The 21,809-nt window shown below is 41.2% G+C and overlaps 1 protein-coding gene across 1 annotated transcript in view; it reads right to left on the bottom strand.

Moving 5' to 3' along the window:
• BRF1 (BRF1 general transcription factor IIIB subunit) overlaps positions 1-21,437 on the bottom strand; it is a gene marked incomplete at its 3' end in the record, with an annotated part of 43,961 nt that extends 22,524 nt beyond the window's left edge. Inside the window, exons 1-6 of the mRNA XM_010177473.1 lie at positions 21,293-21,437; positions 19,569-19,662; positions 9,556-9,682; positions 7,947-7,986; positions 7,765-7,857; positions 6,788-7,066 (exon numbers count right to left, since the gene is read on the bottom strand). Coding sequence (XP_010175775.1) covers positions 6,788-7,066; positions 7,765-7,857; positions 7,947-7,986; positions 9,556-9,682; positions 19,569-19,662; positions 21,293-21,410 — 751 coding nt within the window. The remainder of the gene's footprint in view (positions 1-6,787; positions 7,067-7,764; positions 7,858-7,946; positions 7,987-9,555; positions 9,683-19,568; positions 19,663-21,292) is intronic.
• Between the last annotated feature and the right edge of the window lie 372 nt (positions 21,438-21,809).

Here is a 21,809-nt window from a genome sequence, read left to right as displayed (position 1 = left end):
TCATAATTCTGCTCTTTAGGCACAGGAAAAAAGACCATTTCTAAAGTCACAGCTAAGTTTCTCCTCCTCTCCCTGCTTGTCCAGCTCTGTGTTCCTGGACATTTCCACTTCATTAAGCAGGTCACAGCAGATCTGGACATCCCCTCAACACAATGGAAAACAATGCATAAAAACCTGCTTGGGCTGATTGCTTCTCCTTGATCCATTAACAAGTGGTATTGATGCAGCAGCACACACATGTCAAATATCAACACACCGAAAGACACACCAGAGCCCCCACTCAGCATGTTCCCCTCTTCTCCCAGTTGCACATCTCCAAACCACAGACACAGCCCCGCTGCCGCCTCCTTCTCCAAAGAGCCTGTGGCCAGCAGCTGCATGAAGCATTGAGAGAGGAGAAAGCAGCTTTTTTGCCTTTTTTTCCTCCAGTAAGGGAGGATGAAGCCTTAAGCGGCATGTTAGCCTTTTCATCAAAGTGCAATGTAGGGCTTTCACGCTGCTCAAATTGAAAACAAAACTGATTTTCCATTATGCGCTTATTGGAAGAATTCAAGACAGAAAAGACAAGTTGCCCATTGCCCACTCGGCAGTCGGGATGAGGCAGGAGGTAGGCAAAAGAAATCCAAGCCTGGAAAAGCTTTTAAAGATTTTAAAACATTTCCCATTCCAGACCAGAATTTTATGAAACAAGAAAGGAAGAAGCGAAGAAGAAGGAAAGAAGGAAAGAAGGAAAGAAGGGAAGAAGAAGGGAAGAGGAAGAAGGGAAGAGGAAGAAGAAGGGAAGAGGAAGAAGAAGGGAAGAGGAAGAAGAAGGGAAGAGGAAGAAGAAGGGAAGAAGAAGAAGGGAAGAAGAAGAAGAAGGGAAGAAGAAGAAGAAGAAGGGAAGACGAAGACGAAGACGAAGACGAAGAAGAAGAAGAAGAAGAAGAAGAAGAAGAAGAAGAAGAAGAAGAAGAAGAAGAAGAAGAAGAAGAAGAAGAAGAAAGGAAGAAGAAAGGAAGAAGAAGAAGGGAAGAAGAAAGGAAGAAGAAAGGAAGAAGAAAGGAAGAAGAAGAAGGGAAGAAGAAGAAGGGAAGAAGAAGAAGAAGGGAAGAAGAAGGGAAGAAGAAGAAGGGAAGAAGGGAAGAAGAAGGGAGGAAGAAGAGCATAAAGAGACTCCCCCTCCCTGAAACAGTTGGGATAGCAGGTTGGTCAGGGGCTAAGGGCATTCATTCACATGGGATATGGTCAAGTAAGCTTTAGGAGACAGGTCTGCTTCGTTCAGCTGAGGAATCCTAACCCCACTCTCCCATACCTTCTCCCAACCACATCATCCATTACTCCAGGGATGTTCTTCTTGACCAAGACTTCTGACAAAAACAACAGACGTTTTCCTATAAGGAGCGTCTGTATTGATAAACCAATCCTTTGGAAAATACCTAAAACATCCACAAATGCTTTAAAAGTGTATTCACATGATTCAGCTTATGCTTTCACTCAAATTTATCTCCCTGATGGCTCTAACAAACTGCAGGTTTCTCTCCAAAACTCCTCTCTAGATTTGTCTGGAAATCTTTCAGCCAAACTACTGGATTAGTTTTCATCCCTTAACCTTCCCAGTTACTCACGGCATGAATATGGAATGAATTTATAGCATTCCTATCCTTTAATGAAATGCAAAGATCCTGCATGAAGAAATGTTGGAGTAACACATGCACACGCAATACTTGTTTGTGAGTGATATACATAGTCAAGTAAGAAAATTGTCATCAGTAATTCATACCCAAGACTCCAGGTATCAAAAATCTGCGTTCAAAGCAGCTGGTGGTCTCCTATCAGCATGCTGGCTGCAGCAAGCTCTTCACATCTCATTAACAGCATAACGAAGGCTCAGTCAGGGGTACAGTCTATCAGGGCTGCCAACCATAGGCACATAGAGGCCAAATTAGAAAGATTAGCTTGTATCAGGGTTTTTATTGCTTAGATCTTAAAATTGGAAAAGAGCTAGTCCTGCCACAGAAAATATTTTCCAGTGAACAAATGGGACATGGAGATGATGATCAAACCTTGAAGTGTTCCCAAAGGCATCACACAAGGAAGGTGGCACCAAGCAGGTCACTGCTCACTTCCACAGGTAGGGCTTAAAACCACAAAAGCAACTGCACCATTGAAAGCAGAGCCAGAAGAAGAGCGATCAGGATGGGGACACACACACTTGCATTGATGACCAAGTGTACTTTGCATATGTAATACAGTTAGCACTAAACTCAGCAGCTTTACTTCTCATGTATGTGGTAATTATGATTTAATAGGGCTTCATAATGTTCTCTCCAATTACTGATTATATTTTTTTGTATACTTTCAGATGCACCTACACATTTATATATTTTCAAACAGTTGGCACTGATGTACTCAGACAAAATCTGAGGAAGAAATAAGGATGCCAGAAGAATAAACCAACCCACAGAGGGGGTCAACACCCGTCCACTGATGAGGCAGCAATTAGGAGAGCAGTGAGCTGGCCCCGCGCCACAGGCTGGGGCTCCTGGATGGGGCAAACATCCCTCCTTGGCATGCGTGCTGCCAACAGCCGTTCTCCAGCTGTTTGCAGCCTGTGGGTCCTTAAACATCTTTCCACAGCAGCTCAGATCCTGCTAGAAATGCCACGTTTCTGCAAAGTTTCCTGCCAGCAGTGCTGCCAGCACTGGTTATCTGCTGCTGCCCCAAAAAACCCAGGGGATCATGCACACATGAATTTTCCCTGGAGGGGAATTTTCCCTTTTAGGGAGCTGAGTCTGCTCACAGAGGGATCAAGAAAGACCCAGACCAAGGACAAAGTATGAAGGGGGAGCTGGCAGCTGGTCGGGTGAGGAGGATGAAATCTGGGGGAAAAGAGTAAGACCCTGGAGGATGAGCCCACCCCTGTCTCATGTAAGTTCACCTTCAGCCACTTTTCACATCCTCCTGAGTAAGAAGCTGAGAAGCGCTGGTACACAGGGACAACTATTCCATCAATGAACACTGTCTGCATGGGGTCTTTAACACCCACAGAAATCAATGGCAACATCTTTCGACCTCAGCCCATGTCAGATTATGCCTGCAGCCGTAATGGAGGCATAAACACAAGGAGCAATAAATAAGCAAACTATTAATTATGAACAAGCACAAAACCTTTCTCATGTATTCTTTGTGAAATTAGCAGCAAACGCAGTTAGCTGGGTGCCCAACCAAGCACAAGATGGTACATGCCTGGTGATTTCTCACTGCATAAGCCGCTTACTTTCATGAGGACGTGCAGGAGCACGTCACCACCCGCTGCACATACATTATTTAAAACTACTGCCCTAAATGACTGCATGTGAATTTTGATTCAAAACAAAAAACTAAATCAGGTCTCAAACGCTACCTAGACTAGGAAAGGCAAGTTACATAAAGTCAGTTTGTAACTTACACCCTGTATTTTACCATTATCTCTGTTATTATCAGACTTTCCTCACTTTTAGCTCTGGTCAGAACTAGGTTTATGACTTTCGATTTATGTGGCAAGAAGAGATGAATTGGCAGTGCACAGCCTAGCAGCGTGACATGGGAAGGACAGGGTGACAGCCAGCAAACATGAGAAGGACAGACACACCAAGAAAGATGATAAATTATTTGAAGTGGTATAAAAGTGACATAAAAATAAATTGCAAAGGGGAATTTCACACCAAAGAACATATTTCTTGACAACGAAGTCCATGGTGTTTGACTGTGACAGCCTCCTACAGGAAATGGTGCCCTGTTTTGAGGAACAGCAGAACCAGAAAGCCCATGTAGAGCATGAAGAGGATGCTGGAATGCTGCACAGACAGACTGATGTACCTGATCTCCATCTCTGAAACTGAGATCTCACTATAAAGCACTTTTATCATGAAGATGTTTTTTTGAGGAAGAGAGATCATTACAGGGAGGAGAGGAGATACTCCATATTTAAGGAGGCCAAACATTGCACATGCTGCACCTGCTTGCTGAGCTCCTATTTAACAGCCACCTGCCCAACCACACACTGTATCACCATGAGGGTTTGCTGGGAATCCTCACCACACAGCACCAGGCATACTGTTTCCAGTGACTGCACTGACCAGACATCATACATCCACCTGACAACACGGGGAGCCCCCCAGGAGATAAAAAATCATCCCAACTAAGGTCTCCAGCCCAACCTGATCCAGATGGTCCACACAGTGGAAGATGACTCAGAGTTGGAGAGGGTTGAGGGAAGCAAAAGGTTCCTGGTTTATGACTTACACAGCTGTTAAAAAGGACCAAAACCTCACCTTAAACGTGCAGTATTATTTTGACTCTCTCCTTTCTCCAATAGATTTAGGGACTGGAACGTGAAATACCACAGCAAACCTATGGCCAGCTGAGATTCACAATATAAATTGCATTAAACTAAATTCAAATACAGAGGATAAATTAAGGAAATTTTATGATCTTTCCCTCTTCCCTCCACAGGTACCAACTACTCTTGTTTCAGTACGATCTATAATTGTGCCATCTCAAATTAAATTGTGAGCAACTGCTCTCATCCTGTATTTAGTTCGGAAAACTGCCATTTCTTTTTCAGACTTGAAGAAGGGCCCGGAAACCTGGAAATAGTCTAATTTTTACAACTATACTAGTTGCCCTCAAAGAAGAAGATTCTACCTCCAGGTAGAAATCTTTCCCAGATTTCCCAGTGCTACGAAGCAGAACTCAAGACATCATCGCCTGAGGTGACAGAAACTTCTACGCTGGTTTTCGTCAGGGTTCAGAGCTAAGATGCACAGGTGACCAATGGAAGGCACCTGAGTAAGAGGTTTTCTTTACTCTGTGTAGTAACGACAACTGTAAGTCAGGTGTACTTCCCAGCCTGTCTGTCAGACCTGGTTCCCAGTCATTCAAAACACATCAAGGCTCCCTCACTGCTCCTGAACCCAGATGAACTTCTGAAGAAAACCAGGTCCTCAGAGGGTCGATGCACCCGTGCACCATGATGCACCCACACCACGCAGGCATCGCGTGGCATAGGCTTGGAGACTGGGAGCTGTACCCCAGCATGACTACCCCAGAGTGCAGACATAGGCAAAGTGAATGTAATTGAACATGAATCTTAAATTATTAACATTAAATTTTGCAGTGACTCTGCTAATAAAATTAAAGAGGAAGTTTGGGGCAGGATCTACAATGAAAATACAACCAAAACAGTAAATCAGCATGAGTTTCACGGAATATTAAGAAAATAATCACCTGTTCAAACACCCACAATGACTTCTCAGATGCATTAGAAAAGAATGAACATACTGAAACCTACTCAGTTCTGAAATTCAGTTAATTTGGCACATCCTCAACTTTCGAAAGAAAACAAAGAGCAAATGCAGACAAGCCATAGCATGAGCAGCCATGCACTCTCCTGCCCACCTGCCTGAAGCCCGACTCAGAGCAACATCACCTGCCTATACCAGCTTAGTTTCATCTTTAAACTCAGTCCTCAGCCCATCCATTAAAACGGTCAATAGCGATGCCAGCTGAGAAACGTCCATCACTGGGAACTCATTTTTACAGGTCCTGGCTAGCCAGACAACAACAGCTTCTAGCCATTACTGACCTCTCTTCAACATGAACCGCTGATTTCCAGGAGAAAGACGAGCCATGAGCCATCCGTTTTCTTACTTGTAATTAGAACAAAACCAAAACCACTCAACTGTTCCTATATGTTTATACAAAATATAAACACACAATCATCCTGCTACATTGCTGGGATGCAAACACTAACATAGTAAGAACGTGAATGAAGTCAGTTCATCTACTGAGGCAGGGAGTACCTCATTTTAAGCAGGTGCCATTGAACAGAAATTAGCATCAGAGCAGTTTGGATAACAAAACATTCTGCTGCATCGATCCCCAAGTAAACTGAAAAAAGCAGTTCAGCCAGGTGTGTCTTGTGATGGAAAAATTAACTGCAACAAAGAATAAAATGCCCTTTAGATAGGTTCTGTTCTCAGTGTCATTAAGATGCAAAGGAATTTTTAAAAATGCCATCTCCATAAAGCTCAAGCACATATAAGAAAAAGCAAACAAACCTGCCTGGATGACTGACTGTCTGCTTTAATGGCTCTGGCAAATTTGGCTTCCTTAGTTCATCAGTCCTGCTCCCACTGTACTATACAGAGCTACATGATGTAGACAGATCTGGGGGTTTTAAGAAAAATGGAGCAAAACCACCACAACACACAACCAAAGTACATACGAAAGTAAAAAAGCATACAACCACTTATTTCCTCTTCCAAACATTTTCAATATTTGCCATTTGCAAAGATTCTCAATCAGAGAGACGGAATGCATCATGTTTGACTCCAGCAAATTGTCTCCTGAAAAAGTCTGTCGTGATCTAAAATTCTCATTACTTGGGTTTTAATTTCCAGTCATATTTACAGGAATCTGCTTCCTCCAATTTCCTAATTGAGACTGCACAGCTTGAAATATGCCCATCAGCTATCGTATGACTGCAAATCTACTCAACTAAGAGATACACATTCTCAGGCTTCAGAAAATAATTAGGCACTCCAGATTTCCCTGCAGCTTCCCGAAGAGCAGATGCCAATGACCAACATCAACAACCAAGACCACTGGTCCCACCCAGCCCCACAGTTCCTGTACCTCAATGTTGCAGTGATTCATGGAATTCCTATCACAGTAACCATCAAGATACATGGAAATTACACAACAAACCCACAACTGGCTGCATGTGTCCAGTCTTCAGTCTGAGCTGAACTGATCTACTCACCGGGCTCTTGGTCCTTAGTGGAGATGCACTCTTTTATGGACTCTGTTATGCCAAGACTAGCTGCAGTGGGGAGCGGGCCAAGTAAGGATTCCAGTGCCGGCGGTCTCACAAAAGCTGCATTTCCATTTCTACATTCCCCATCTTCATTTCTTTTTACTCTATCCTTCTCATGAAGTTCATTATAAAAGTCCTTGTTTAAGTGATTAGCTGCTGCTTCCAGTTCCTCATCTTCTGCCTCCTCCTCTCTCAGTATGCTAGAGGTGCTATCTTCTATAGAATCTGTAAGGGGAAAAGGAACCCCAACAGATCATTGCATACCATCTGTTACAGAAGCTACCTAAATAGAGGGGTGCTCACTTAAAGAATAAAAATCTTTAGAGAAAATCTGTAGAAGAAACACATAATATTTCAGTACAATGTATGAATACATGGAGCTTCCAGATGCTCTTCAAATTCATTACCTTGGCTATTAAAATTTATTTTTGTGAATAGTCATAATTTAAAATAGAAGTATTGTGTTACCAAATTATGGCAGGTAAAAGGGCTCTGTGAGAGAATCTGGCTACTTACTGGTATAATTATAAATAAAAAACAGCCAGTTCAACCTGTACAATACCCTTCCATATAGCTTAGTCAACTGGGACAGTTGGTGACAGAAGGGTCTAGATACCGGTCCACTGCACTTTCAGTGACTAAAAGGAACATTTTCCGATGCCAGTGCCAAGCTTATACTGCACCAGGAAAGAAAAACAGCTGAAGTCATTGATGAACTACCATTGTAATGAACAACATAATTGCTTTGAAGACTGATACTTGAACCAGCTAATTGGCAGAGAGAACCCCAGTACAACAGAGATCTCGTACTATGGAAGCATGTATATGATCACATTTATCACAATAAAGTTCATACACCTAAGATTTTCTGCAGGATCTGAACCCGTTGTTATTTACGTAGTCTCAAGACTTTCCAGACTTACCATCTTTAGTGAAATTTGCAAATACGCCTTTTGCTTTCGGTCTACTGTTTTCTAATTCAATCTCTATTTCATCTTGATAACTCGATATTTCACCTGTGGTGTTGAAATAAAAATAAAATTCATCAATCATTGATGTAATTTTGAACAAATGAGTGATACGTTACACTAAACACAATTTATACCTTCAAAATCCTCCAGCTTTTTTGATAACGCCTTCTCGAGCTGAAATGAAAATAAAATAAACGTGAAATTACTAAAAAAATCCCACAACTTTGTACTGTTTGTGAACTATATATAGAGACAGAGCAGGAGAAGGTATTTTAAGGCAATAAGCAGGTTTTGAATCCCAACTCAAATTACCTTGTAGTATCAGACAGGTAAGAGAGACAAGTTTCAAAATACTGACCAATTTCAAATGTTCTCTCACTCATCTCTATACTTCCAAAGGAACATTCACTCTGGCAAGCTGCAAATAAAAAGACCAACTCTTCAGCAGTCAGACTCCATGACTGTACTGTGCCTGTAGATGTGAGCGAGTGCAAGCACAGTGCTGAAATTGCAGTGCCCAAGCCAGACATAGCACACGGGTGATGGCAGAGTGAAGTACTGACCTACAGCACCTGGCAAGGCTCTTGAGAACATTAATAACATGTCCACAGACCTTTAAATGATAGCATATATAGAACAGTAAAAACAAAACCTCTGAAAAACTAATAATGTAAGACTTGGCTAAGACGGTAGTAAAATCTTCTCCTCTGGTGCCAGCTTTCGTTCATGTTTTGTAAAGAAATTAAGCCCCATGAGAACTAATCTCTGCGGAAGCAGGTGCTGCACCACACAAAAAACCAGCAGTCTCGTTAAAGTAATTGGGTTCTTGTTTTCATATGTGTTTAAAAAAGAGGTTGTATGTAATGGTACTTCTCCTGATCATAGGTATCACCTTAAAAAAAGTGCAGTTTCTGATCCAATTACAAAGCTTACACCTTTGCAAGCCTGATCCTTGCTAACCAGGGTGAAAGAGCGCATACAGCACACAGGAGAGAAGCGCAGACATGAGGACAGCTACTCAACGACTCCATGTCACAAGCTCAGCTTAACTTGTCACATGAGAGACTCCAGTTTTGTAAGAACAAAAAGATTTGATGCTTTGGCAAAAGGTCAGAGCACAAGAAAGGAAACACACGTGCAGCAGGAAAGCAAACATAAAGGAGATGACAGTGCTCAGTATAACTGCATCGGCTTGCAAATGGGGGGGAGTCTGGGCAGAGTGTGCTGAGCCCTCATCCACAATACAGCAGTCGTGGACTGAGCACCAAACACTGGTATCCTGCAAAGCAGGGAAGCTCAGCTGGTGCCCATCTACTGGGCCACCCAGACATCCCCATCTGCACTAACAAGAGCAGGGACTCTGTACGTCCCTCAGGGGCTGGCTAAGACAGCACACATACTTCGATCCCACATCAGGGGATGTTTAAAGCTACATTTGATGCTACATATCTGAAAGAGCAGGTCTCACTGGAGGAGGGAGCAAGAATTACACAGGAGAAAAACCTCTCTTTTTTTTTTTAACTGAGAAGCTATCCCTTTGTCAGTAAAACAAAAAAAATACCCTTTAGTTAAAGGGTATGATATGCACTAATGCTCGCTGTTCCCTAAAGAACCACAAAATAAATGTAATTAAATCTTACCAAAGGCTGGTCAGTTAGGATTTAGTATTAACTGCTTCAAAAAGGAATATACAAAGGGAAGACAGAGGAAAGAAACACAGAGAGCATTCGGTTTAGAATTCACCTGCTGTATCTTCAATTTTTTTTGACCAGCTGTAAATGAAGGAGGATCACATTCTTCTTCCAAGTCAATCTTCATAAACTCATCTATGGTTAGCTGACTTGTTGGTGTATCTTCAAACTCTGTCAACCTACCAAAGCATACAGCACATTATCATAACATCTTTAAGAACTTCTTTAAAAGTAACAAAATTTGTCGAACTGCTAAATTAACAGAATAAGCACATCATCCTTAGAAACTCTGGCTCAAATGCAGACTACATTGAAACTGAAGTGATACTAATTGTTTCATCTGCTGCAAAGAAAGTATCTTTTCATATCACAAATTAGCTTTTTATTTATTAGAGCATGTAACACACACGTTTTTCAATGAATAAAGACTGAACAGAAATATCGCAGCCACTATGATCAATTTAGTATAGACTGACAAAACTGAGACTGGAAACGCAGCTGTCTCATTGCTTTTGTTATCAACAACAAAACAGATTCCCAAACTAAAATATCTGCCATCATAGTTCAGGAGCATGCTCAAAAATATTCCTGTTATGTTAGCACGATTAATTTATGCAAAGCTAATGTTAAAGTAACACATCTTCAGCAGACTGGAAGGGGACAAGAAGTAATCTTCCCAGGACACACAGAAGCAGTAGTAAAATAAAGGGATTGTCTGCTCATTGCACAGACAGAAGAGATGAACCCATGTAATTTTACAATAATATACTTTGTATTTGTTTAATGTTTGCATTTTAAAAGCCACTGCCTATGTGAGAGATGGGACTAGTTCCATGGGGAACTGCCACGAAGGCAGCTGAATCTTTCAAAGGAACTGAATCTGAAATGAGACCACACTGCCATAGCTTCATCCACAAATTTCAACATTTTATACAGGTGGTTGAGAATGAGCACATCCATTTTACAGCTGGAGAAAGTGAGACAAAAGGTTAAGTACAAAGCCAGGTCAGGAAATGTCTGGCAGAATGCTTTTCTGACAGAAAGTGTCCTTTTAACAATATCAGCATTTTCCATGGGAAAATGGCAATGATGGGTCTGCAGCTGCTCCACTAGAAGATTCCCATCTTCCAGAGGAAGCAAAGCTGACTACAGCTTCCATCTGCAAAGCTAGGAAGCTAAAAATGGTGATTCAGTACTCCCAGCACAGGCCCTTTCAGCATTTCTTCTCCCTAAAACGCAGTCATGTTTTTCTTTTTTGCCTCTGATTGCAACAAAGCTCCTTCCAAAGAAGGCATTTTCTGTAGGGCAGAAATTCAGTTTCCAACCAACTCCAGGGTCAAAGCCAAGAGCACCTCGCCGTGCTCTGTCCCTGTATCCTATCAGTACCTGTATTTCTTTTTTTTTTTTACACACTGAGGAGCAAGACGAGACTGCCCACACAAAGGGATGTAGGCATGCTGTAACTTCAGGACACTTTGCCTGGAGGCACTCTGCTCCTGGAGCTCAGTCCTCAGGCCACACGCGGCATCTCCTGCTGTGAAATGTGCAGGAAGAGCCGGGCAGCTCTACATGAAACCACCAGCAAGCAGCATGCTGAGCCCACCCACAGCTATGCCAGTCAGAATTTCTTCTCAGAAAGCCTAGTCTCACTTTTGGAGTTCAGGCATCTCCACAAAGTCCTAAATTAGCCATATATTTGAGAGTGACTGACAACCCAAAACTTTCACTCAGAGTACCAGGGACCAGTTCCCTCCTCCTCTCTTTCAGATCAAACTGGAAAGGAGAGGAGGATGCTTTTGGCAGCAGCAGCACCTAGCTTTTAATTAACAGACTAGAAACCTTTCTCAGAGTTAACAGGCTCCCAGCATGCATTACCCACCTTCCAGGAGGGAGCCTCATCTATCAGGCTAGAGGAGAAACCTGGCTGGGCATTGTTATTATTTTTTTAATTCAGGATGCATTTAGTGCCAAATCTATACATCACTTCAGGAACATGGATCTTCCCAGCCACCATCATTAAACATCCTTCTCTCCACATATGAATCATGCACTCACAGGTAGTCCCACTTCAGCAAGACTTTTCCTTTCAACCAGCCTCACCTACTTAAAATGTGATTCTCCTCCCACTGCAGAAAGCCAACACCCACTTTGGCAAAGACGCCCAGTTTGTTTACACCACGCTTGCTCTGAGTTTGAGGTGAGCAGAGCCCAGCCAAAACAGCAACACCTCTGGGCATGCGGAGCAATGTAGAAACCACCAGTAGCAAAACCAGTCGCTCATGAAGCAAGGCTGGAGATGAGATGACCACGCTTGGGTTTCAGCACTTAAGCCCTTGCACGTCTCTTCTTGAGGACACCTGAGGCTCTGTCTGTCCCTCTCCTTGTCCATCATGTTGTGTGACTCACGTCACGTACCCTGCACCCACCACACATTAGCCCACAGGTAAGCCAACATGAGCTTTGCCTCAAACACCAGCTTCAGCCTCGAGCTAAAACAGCAGCACAGGTCTCTCCCAAGACCTTCAGTGCATCTGCACTAGGACAGGACAGAGCTACATCGTGTTTGCTGGTGGTGCTACCAAGGAGCTCAAAACCACAGCACAGCATGGTTCAACCATCCAACCCATCCACCAGCATCCAGTCCCATGCCCGTGCCCTCCTCTTCCTCAGCCCTGACCCAAGCCGAAGGGGGCAAGGGCTGAGGACCCAGCAGTGAGGGCTGCCAGCGTGACGGTGTAGGCACAGGCCAGTGGCAAGCCCAAATATCGAGCAGCACGTTATTTCTTCACTTCTCACTGGTCTCACAAGGTTCTAGCCTTCCTCTCGAAACGAAGAACCATCGCTGATGGTCAGGATCACAGTTTGAACACCATCTCTGTGGAAGAGCGAGCTGCTCATTCGATATTTTCTCCTTGAACTTGATATAAATAAATACCTGCGTTTGCCAACCACTTGCCTGCCTCAACATTTTACATTGGCCGATATCCTGTCTACGTATTTTTAAACATTTCTTTAATTTTATCCAGTGTTTGGACACATGCCACCAAGGCAACAAACTGATGCACCCAGCAGCCTACACCGCATGAAACAAGCTAACATTAGTTTGGCAGCTAAGAAAAACTGACGCAACCTTAATTATAAGCACAACAATTTCAGGGGCAAGGGAGTGCCCTCATGAAAAAAAAAATTAAAAAAATAGCTACAGGCTATTTTTTAAGTTCCACATAAAAATTATATCCAAGTTCATTTTGCACTTTTGTTTCTAAAAAAAAAAAATCTAATAAGAGTTGCCATTTCAAGTTATGCGCAGAAGGAGGAAAATAAACAAAATAAACAGATATACAAATTAAGATATTATTTCCTTGGCACGAATTCAAAAGGGCTCTAAAAATTGAAATTTGGCAGACAAATATTGTCTATTTATAGTCGAAGCAGAGGCAACCACTACAGCTCAGGCTAAGATTCAACTTCCAGTATAAACCCTCCTCTTACAGTTTCTCACAGCAAACTCTTTCAAGCAAACTCCTTTGGGAGAAGAGTTTTTCCAGAGCTTGGTGTCATCTGCCCCTAACCCCAACCCTTTTATTCAAAGAAAAATTTCCACGGCTTTTGTTCCATCTGTTTACGGACAAAACCACACCTCATCTTCTCATAAAGCACTTTTGTACACAAAACAGTAAACTGATTCTGTTCACACTTAATTTAGCTCCCAACAAGGGAAATTGGGTCAGTCATTTTGAAGTTTTGAGCAATGTTTTTTTTTCACTTTGTTTTGTTTCAGGGATACCATCCAGTGAAGATTTACGAATCCAGTCTACAGCTAAGGGAAAACAAAGTGCAGTTAACTGCTTGATTTTCATGTTGAACTGAAATTCTGCAGCAGTGAAGTGTGACAAAGCACATAAAAGGACGTCTTCAGGAGTCCAAGTTCAAAGTCCAAGACGAACCTCTAAGTAGAGACCATTTAGGAAATGTCATGGTGTCTTTCTACATATACACAATCAGCACCAAGTTACACAAGAACAGAGGTATCTTGTGCTGGACCTCTATACAAAAAGGGCAAACGAATTATAACTTCAGAGGCAATTGGGTTTTTAAGGAGTCAATGTGAAATTTAGCCTGAGCAGACAGCCTTTAAGTTACCTGTTGTGAGAGGTTTATTTAAAGTACTTAAAATATTTTATTAATGGATTAAAAAAAAAAAAGCTGAATATTGGCATCTTGTTCACAGAAATACACAAAAAACCCACTTTATTGCAGGATAAGCTGATGGTGGTAATTAAATTCCCCTTATTTCTCCTAAATTAACAATATAATTAAACCCCTAAGTAATAACATAAATGGTATCTACATAATCTTAACTGTCATATCAGTTACACATGCTCTAGTAATAGATCAGCTGATTTGCAGACTCTGGAAAAGTAAGGGATTTGCTTTTGTATCTCAGTGAAGTACCAAAATGCTGCAGTACATCCCCACTGTTTTAACTTAAGGCTCAGCAGTGCCACTCACCACTCCAAACCTCTGCACTCCCTCACAGGAGAGTAGTTCAGAATTTGCACTGATGTGCCAAACCATCACTATCTCTTATACTACAAGTTTATCAGTCTACTGCATCATCCTTCTCTCCCCATTTTTTTCCAAGCCATACAATGTTTATGCATGAACACTTTATGGAAGTATGTAAACACATATCCTGAAAGCGACACTTAATACAGAACATGTATCAGAAATAGTTATTAAGTGCTTCCTACATGACATAAAAAAAAAGTTTTCCAGTATCCACCAGTATGTCAATAAACAGAAGTGTAATCTTCTTACACGTAATCATTGTACGTATATAGAATTTTACTTGTACTTGGAGCAATATAAAAAAGGGATTTTTTAAGCCTGTATGAATATCTCATTACTAAAGGTAAGGACAAAATTAGAGATGATCCAGTTACTGTGGCTTTACAACTTACAACTTATCACCTGAGCTGTGCTAAATTAGTCTGTCTGTATAATCAGACCAATGCAACTGTAAAGAGAAATATTTTCATTTAAACAACTTCCATGGTGTACTACATTAATATATTGCACCTCTTTTTTGTAACAGACTAAAAGCATACACACACATTTACTGCAAATTAATTGGTGACTGATAATTTACAGTGCTCGTTTGCTGGCAACTCTCTGTCATTTTTCTAAGTATTAAAGAATGAGCACCTTGAAAGATTTATTGTTCTAAATAAAAGCATCCTTTAGAAATAGTTGCTTTTACTTGCTCACATCAAAACAGAAATTTAAAATTATTCACAAATTTATTAGCATAAACTTCAAAGCTGTGATTCTGCAAACACTTATACCTGTGGTTAACTCAGGTTAACACTTCTGCACGTGGTCAGCTCACCAGTAATCCCACCAACAATCTCCCTGGCCATCCCAGAAGTCTGCCAGTCTAAACCACCTGGAATTTTTTGTTCTTTATTATTTCCTCCCTGTGTTCACACCATGCTAATGAAACAAAATGCTTTAGCATTCCTTCAAATTTTGTTTTGTTAGCATGGTTCCTCCACTGTGGTCTGTCAAAAACATTCTGTGATCTCCTGGAAAAGAAAAATAGCACGTTGCTTAATTTCCTAACAGCCGCTCAGATGAGGAAAGTCAAACACAGAAAAAAATGTTTACAAGATCCAAGCCCGAGTTAGTGCTAATAAGTTAATTATTGTATCAAAAGTAACAGACACCAAATAATTTTGAAATTACAGTTTTAAAATAAGTATGAAGTACTAAAATATAAAAGGAGTCTAATTAATGTATTAGCTTACTAGCTATCTAGAAGCCAGATTTATAAAAAGGAACGTTGCCTGTAAAATTGGATTCCTCAAAAATGAAACCTTTCTTCATTAAAACAGGCAATCCAAGTTACAAAGGTATGCAACAACAAGCCACATGGATCAAGCTGTAGTTTATTCACCATACTAGGAAAATTTCCAGAAATCATCTATAAGCCACTTGAAATTATTTAACTGGAGACATAAAATATTTCTCAATTTAGTTTCCTAGCTTACCACAACAGTGGCCAGTGAAGGAGCTCCTCGGCTGCTGGTCTGAGATCAGAGCCGACACCACCACAAGCTCCTTTACATGAAGTAACTTGCCCAGTTTTCTGAAAGCTTCTCTCCATACTGCACTTCAAGCAAGAGCACTTACACAACTCTGACATCCTGAGCATCCTCAACCCTTCTCCATGCTCAAACACCTTCGGTAAACAGCTCTCACTTAATTCATGAGGTACCTTTCACAGGATTTTAGCACGGCTTTACTTGGACCACAGCCAAACACAGACTTCTTCACATCCTTCCCTTCAGTCCTGGCTTTGATACGACTTTGTGTTTTGGAGGAGACAACCTCGCAGCTGTGCACATGCATCCCTGTTACCTTCTCTTCCCATCCCAGCTCTGGATCCTGGATTCTGCCTGTGCTTGCAGAAGCCCACTCGGCTTGAGACTGCACTGGGAGCTTGGACAGGAAGTTTATGTGAGCTATATACTGCAGAAATGAAAGTAAGAAAAGCTGCAGGCAGTACATTTATCTCTAAGCATGAATCTTTAATTTTTCCAGAAAATTACAAACACAGTCATTGAAAGAGCTGTAGGATATGAGCAAGGACCTGCAGCATCTCCAACTGGAAAATGTAGTTCCTTCAGAACAAGTCTTGTCTCCCTTCTCCAAAAATGCTATTTTGTTGTGAGAAAAAACATTCACCTCAAAAATGAACCCTTAAAACCCATTTTGGCCTTTCATTCCATTTCCTTCTAAATGAAGTTTTACTTCTGAAGTTCATCACAAAAAGGTTTTTTAACAGAGAGTACTTCATGGAACTGAAGAGATATTTTTTATGTAAAAAGCAGCTCAATTTAAAGATAAAGGAAGTAACTCAAAGAAGTAAAATGCAAGTGTTAACAAAGATAAGCTGATTTTTTTTTTTTCTATTGAAGAAGTGCCTAAGATCTTCAAACAGGCATAAGGGCCAAATAGTGTTAGATAATGCACAATGGACAAATATAACAAAAATTATTCTTACTGCAGATAAGACAGAATTAGCATGCAGAGAAAGTATGCAAGAGGTGAATAAACAGATGATGGGGCAGAGTACGTAAAGGTTACAAAGGCAGCAGCAAGGACAGGTACATTTAACACAGGCACAAATGTGAGGATTAAACTAAATAAAAGGGTTGGGTTTATTGAAAGTTAATTTCTGCTGTGTCCACAGATGATTACATAGAAAATAACAATTTCACTAATTAGTTAATATTTATACAGAACTCAGAATATATAAAGTTATATATAAGTTAATATCATTTCAATTAGACTGGAAATGAGATAGAATTATCAGTGCACTTATTAATATTTAATACGTTCACATTCAACAACAGCAACAAGCTTTACATTTTAATTATGTGCTTCAAAACATGAAGCTAGAATGCCCTGTGAAGTAACTACAAAGTTTTCCTACCAAGATCCTACCAAAAATCCATGCGTATTAAAAATAAACACACATTTGGTTTTTAACCAAACAGAAAGTTAAATTAAGAACTCTTGATTCGAAGAGAAGTGATAGAATCCATGGGCCATGTTTTGTTGCTTCCTTCTGAACCAGACTCCCTTTCACAGAATCACAGAATTGCCTGGATTGGAAAAGACCTTTAAGACCATCGAGTCCAATCATTAACCCAACACTGACAAGTCCCCAACTAACCCAGGTCCCTCAGCACTATGTCTACACGACTCTTCAATCCCTCCAGGGATGGGGACTTCACCACTGACCTGGGCAACCCCTTCCAATGCCTGAGAACCCTTTCAGTGAAGAAATTCTTCCTCATGTCCAATCTAAACTTCCCTTAGTGCAACTCGAGGCCATTTCCTCTTGTCCTATCACTTGTTACTTGAACAGATGGAGCCCCACCTCTCTCCATCCTCCTTTCAGGTAGTTGTAGAGAGCCACAAGGTCTCCCCTGAGCCTCCTTTTCTCCAGGTTAAACAACCCCAGTTCCCTCAGCTGCTCCTCATAAGACATGTGCTCCAGACCCTCCATCAGCTTCGTTCCCCAGGGACTGTCCCTCCGCAGGGCACGGGGAGAAGGCACCTCATGTCGGTACCACCTCTTCCCAGATTTCTGCCATGGAAATCCATCGTCACCAAAAGCAAATCCAGCTTCCAATGGTCTGTGCTTCTCTAGGAGCCATGGAGCCAACTGGGAGCTAAATCATAGCATACAGCAGAACCTGCAGGTTGGACATTTCAGCCTTATCTGGGCTGTTTGGTCTCACTTCAAGAGCAGTCAGGGTAAAGCCATCAGCAGTGAGTGTAGCATCCAACATCGTCCGTTAATGAGCGTTCATCCAACTACACTCAACACCTTCACAAAGCAGCAGTCACTCTTTACAAACCAGAGTAACTATAGCAATAAATAAAAGGAAATAAAACTGTACAACAAACTGAGAAGCAAAGAAATCTTTAAGAACATGAAACAAGTGCTTATTAATTTAGAGAACTGCTACCCGATGGCATTTTGAGAGGAATTCTTGAAAGAAGAGGAAAATCGACTGGAGTGCAGAAAGAGTTACTCAAAGGTATTTTTTTTATTTGCCTTCGTTAAACACTATATAACGTGCTCTTATTTGAAAAACATCAATCAAATTTATAGATTCGTGATAAATACAGTTGTAATTATAGCTGCCTGAAAATAATTCAGCTGTCACATTTACCCTGTCAAAGTAAATAACGCTGTCATTTTAGTTGATGTGTGTGACTTGAGTAAACATTTCAAAGCATGAATTTTGAAGTAAGATTTCTTCACTTGAAACAATTGCTCAAATTAATTTTCCTTCCAACTCTAATTTATTATGCTTATTTTCTTAGTAAGAACAAACTCTTTAACTATTTAACCAAGGCACCTTGAAGCAGATTGTGGGTGCACAAATCATTAATCATACAAAATACACATTAAAACACATGACCTGTTGACCAGAGGAAAAAAGTGGCACTTGTATTGCTCTCTCCTTATTGTTGTACCACCTTAAGCACTTCAAACACTTTAAATTTATCCCTGTACCACCCATGCGTGGTAGGGAAATAGCATCATTCCTGTTCCACAAAGAAGATCCAAGGCAAAAACATTTTTCACAATTAAGAAGTGAATATTATTAACAAGTATTAGACATGGCTGGATGTGCTTAAGCTGCTCTCAGCGAGGTAGAGAGAAAGAGAGACAGCAGGGGAGCTTTCTAAAGACAAACCTTGGTAGAACAAACTTCAAAACTCATTGGTGGTACAAAAATTCCCAACTGGGGGCAAGAGAAAGCATGGTATTTCACAGTTAGGTCACTTTTTACTGAATCTACAGGGCAAGAAAAAGTTAGAACTTTTCCAAATTAAAATGAGGGAAACTGGGTGACTGCTTACTTCATCAAAATATGGAAAATGCTACTGGATATTTAAAAAAAACAACACCATGCCAAAGGTACTTGGGAAATTCCCACTTTCAGGCTCACATTCTGATGATAGTCCCTTCAGACCCCTTCAGTGAATTTATCTCATTAGACTCACTGCACTGTCTTCTATTTATTAGCAGTGCAACACTATAAAAAATGAACATTTCAGCAGAATATTTTGAAAAGTTCTGTTCAATAACAGCTAAAAGACAAGATTTTTCAGCACTGTATTCTGGATTAATAAAAATTAAAAAATTCCCACAGTACACCCTCAGCTTTGAGAATCAATCAATTATTTCTTCTGAGGACATGACAACACTGTTAACATTTCTGACATAACATTTTTTGCCTTCAACTCTTCACCTGTTAAATGGGCACAGTGCTCCTTACCATCTTTGCTAGGCATTTTGAGGACTTATGTAAGAGGCAGGTGTTAAAATGACCAGCTAAAACATGTTGTACTTATTTTATTCTTGGCACTTCTGAAAAGGAAAAGAACCTGGTTTTCTCTGATATACATTCATTTTAGACTACACCACTTTTCAGTATTGTAAATGAAAGATAAAAGCAATAAAACTGCACTGACCTTTTCCTTAATGTAGACTCACAAACCTTGACCACCCTGATGACCTCTTTAACAGTGCGTCGGAAATCATGCATTCTTGCTGCCACTAGCAGAGCTAGAGAATAAGCAGGGAAAGTCAATGTCAAAAAGAGGAAAATTTCCTGAAGAAGAGCAGAAAACAGTCAGATAACTAACTATACCCTCTCCTTGCCCCTGCCTTCAGCTAAAGAGCTGTAAATGCTTATGCTCAGCTACGTGCCTGAATGCAGGTGACTAACTGGACTTTAGAAACAAACTTTGCTTCCTATTCAATAAAATTAAGCTGATGGTAGATTGCACCCTGAAAAATTCTATGCTTTGACATTTAGGAAACCATGGTCAGCTACGTAAAAATACAGCACAAGAACATCTCATTGATCATGTGTTTTCAAAGTTACCATCTTTTGAGCAGAATTTGCTAGTCCTGAATAAAAAGATCTCCAGCAAAACACTGGATCTGCTTAAGCTGTTATCCTCATCACTGTCACCACAACCATTGTCTTGCTAGTGCTCAAGTGCTCTCCTGCAAGACCTTCTTTCTATAAGGCTAACTAAGGAGCTGTGTTTACATTAGTGTGTTGATTCAGAGCACTAGCTCTGTTTTGAAGCTTCACCCCCACTCTCCCACTTATCATGCAGTGGGTCAGTGTGTGGAACAGTTTTACGCATACAAAAGCGCTTCCTTTCAGAGGAAACTAAACCACAGCTCCACTTCAGGTCTGTGTTTAAAGGCCTTGGTTTCTAACAGCAACATCAGCGGCTGAACTAACAACTGGTCCTTCAAACAACATGTGGTACAGACGTTAGGCCAGGGAACCAAACTAAAGCCAGTCCACAGTGCACCACGTGAACTGTATATTGCGTGGATGGACGTAGGGGACTTGGCACCACCTGCCTCAATCTACTGATCCATGTCTGTTGAATCAAACTAATTCTTGTGTGGATATAGTCTGCGTAGTGAATCAAAGACCCAGCTGCTCTCCCATTTGAGTCTATATTCAATTTTTTAGCAATGTGCAATAAGCAAGTACTATTAACAAAAACAGGCTAGAAATTTCAAGAAGATCACATAGTCCTGGGTTCCCTAAGGTCTGAGTGCTATTTCTCATTACAGCATGCACGTGTAAGATCTTTCAAATAAAATAAAGTGCATACATGAACTCTGTGACTATCTGTGCTCTTTGTTACTCTGACCTCACTGGCTGGTACTGACTACCTTTTAACCTAGTCCTCCCAAACTGGTAGGTTTTTGTAAGCATCATGACAGCAATGGATCTTGCAAAAAGATGAAGAAGGATAGGAAAATAATCTCACAGTACAGGTCAATGAGGGCATTTCTTGCATAAGACTCTGTGTAAAGACAAATCAAAACGCTTGCACTAACGGTGTCATTTTAGCTGACAAAAAAACCTTTTAGCAGCTAGAGCTCGCAGAGAGTAGAGGTGAGAAGAGCAGCAGAAAGGAGGTCAAAAAATCCAAAATCTAAGATACAAAGGATCTAAGCAAGTAATGTAGGGGCAAAGGCAAAAACAAAATTTTGAGTTTCAGGAACTATTTCAGCTAAGATCTATATAGTTTGGAGGTGCCTGACAGCACAAAACCCAGAGAACGTGGCATCACCGAGAAACTCCTCATCTGTTCCCAACTCCCAGACTCTCCTGTCCGAGACGCTGCGGGGGAAGCAATACACCCAGCATCTGACATACCTGCTCCGCAGAGCCCCGAGGGCCGGCGGCCGGTGTGCATCCAGTCCCGCTTCATTCTCTGCAACAGCCTGAGCGCCGTCATGGATACCTCGTGGTTCTTATCCCCAAACTCCAGCATGTGTGCAAAACGAGGAATATATAAACAAGGATCTGCAACAGAAAGTAACACAATTATTTCTAATCCTAACCTTTGATTTAGGAAGTGCAGTACTTGAGCAGCAGTACCGCGGGGCTGTCGCGGGTGGCTTGCTTCCCGTCTCGGTGAACAACACGGACTGTGCTGCTGGGCCAGACCCTCTGATCACGAAGCTTTAGAAGCACCTTTTCAGTTAAGTTAAAACAAAATCCTTTCTTGCTTTATAGACAAGAGACCTTTGAAGCACTGCACAAAGGTTTTTTTACATGTTTTTCAGGGTCCAAGGCTGCACATGCTGATCCCAACACGTGAGCAGTGTTACTAGTATCAGTCAAATTACTCCCAAAGCTAAGCGTTTGCAAAAGCTTTTGCAGAATGAGG

The sequence above is a fragment of the Antrostomus carolinensis genome, unplaced genomic scaffold (genome assembly GCF_000700745.2).
Source record: "Antrostomus carolinensis isolate BGI_N321 unplaced genomic scaffold, ASM70074v2 scaffold26771, whole genome shotgun sequence".
In the NCBI taxonomy this organism is placed as follows: domain Eukaryota; kingdom Metazoa; phylum Chordata; class Aves; order Caprimulgiformes; family Caprimulgidae; genus Antrostomus; species Antrostomus carolinensis.
The sequence above is the reverse complement of the archived record's forward strand: the minus strand, read 5'-3'. Positions and strand labels throughout refer to the sequence as shown.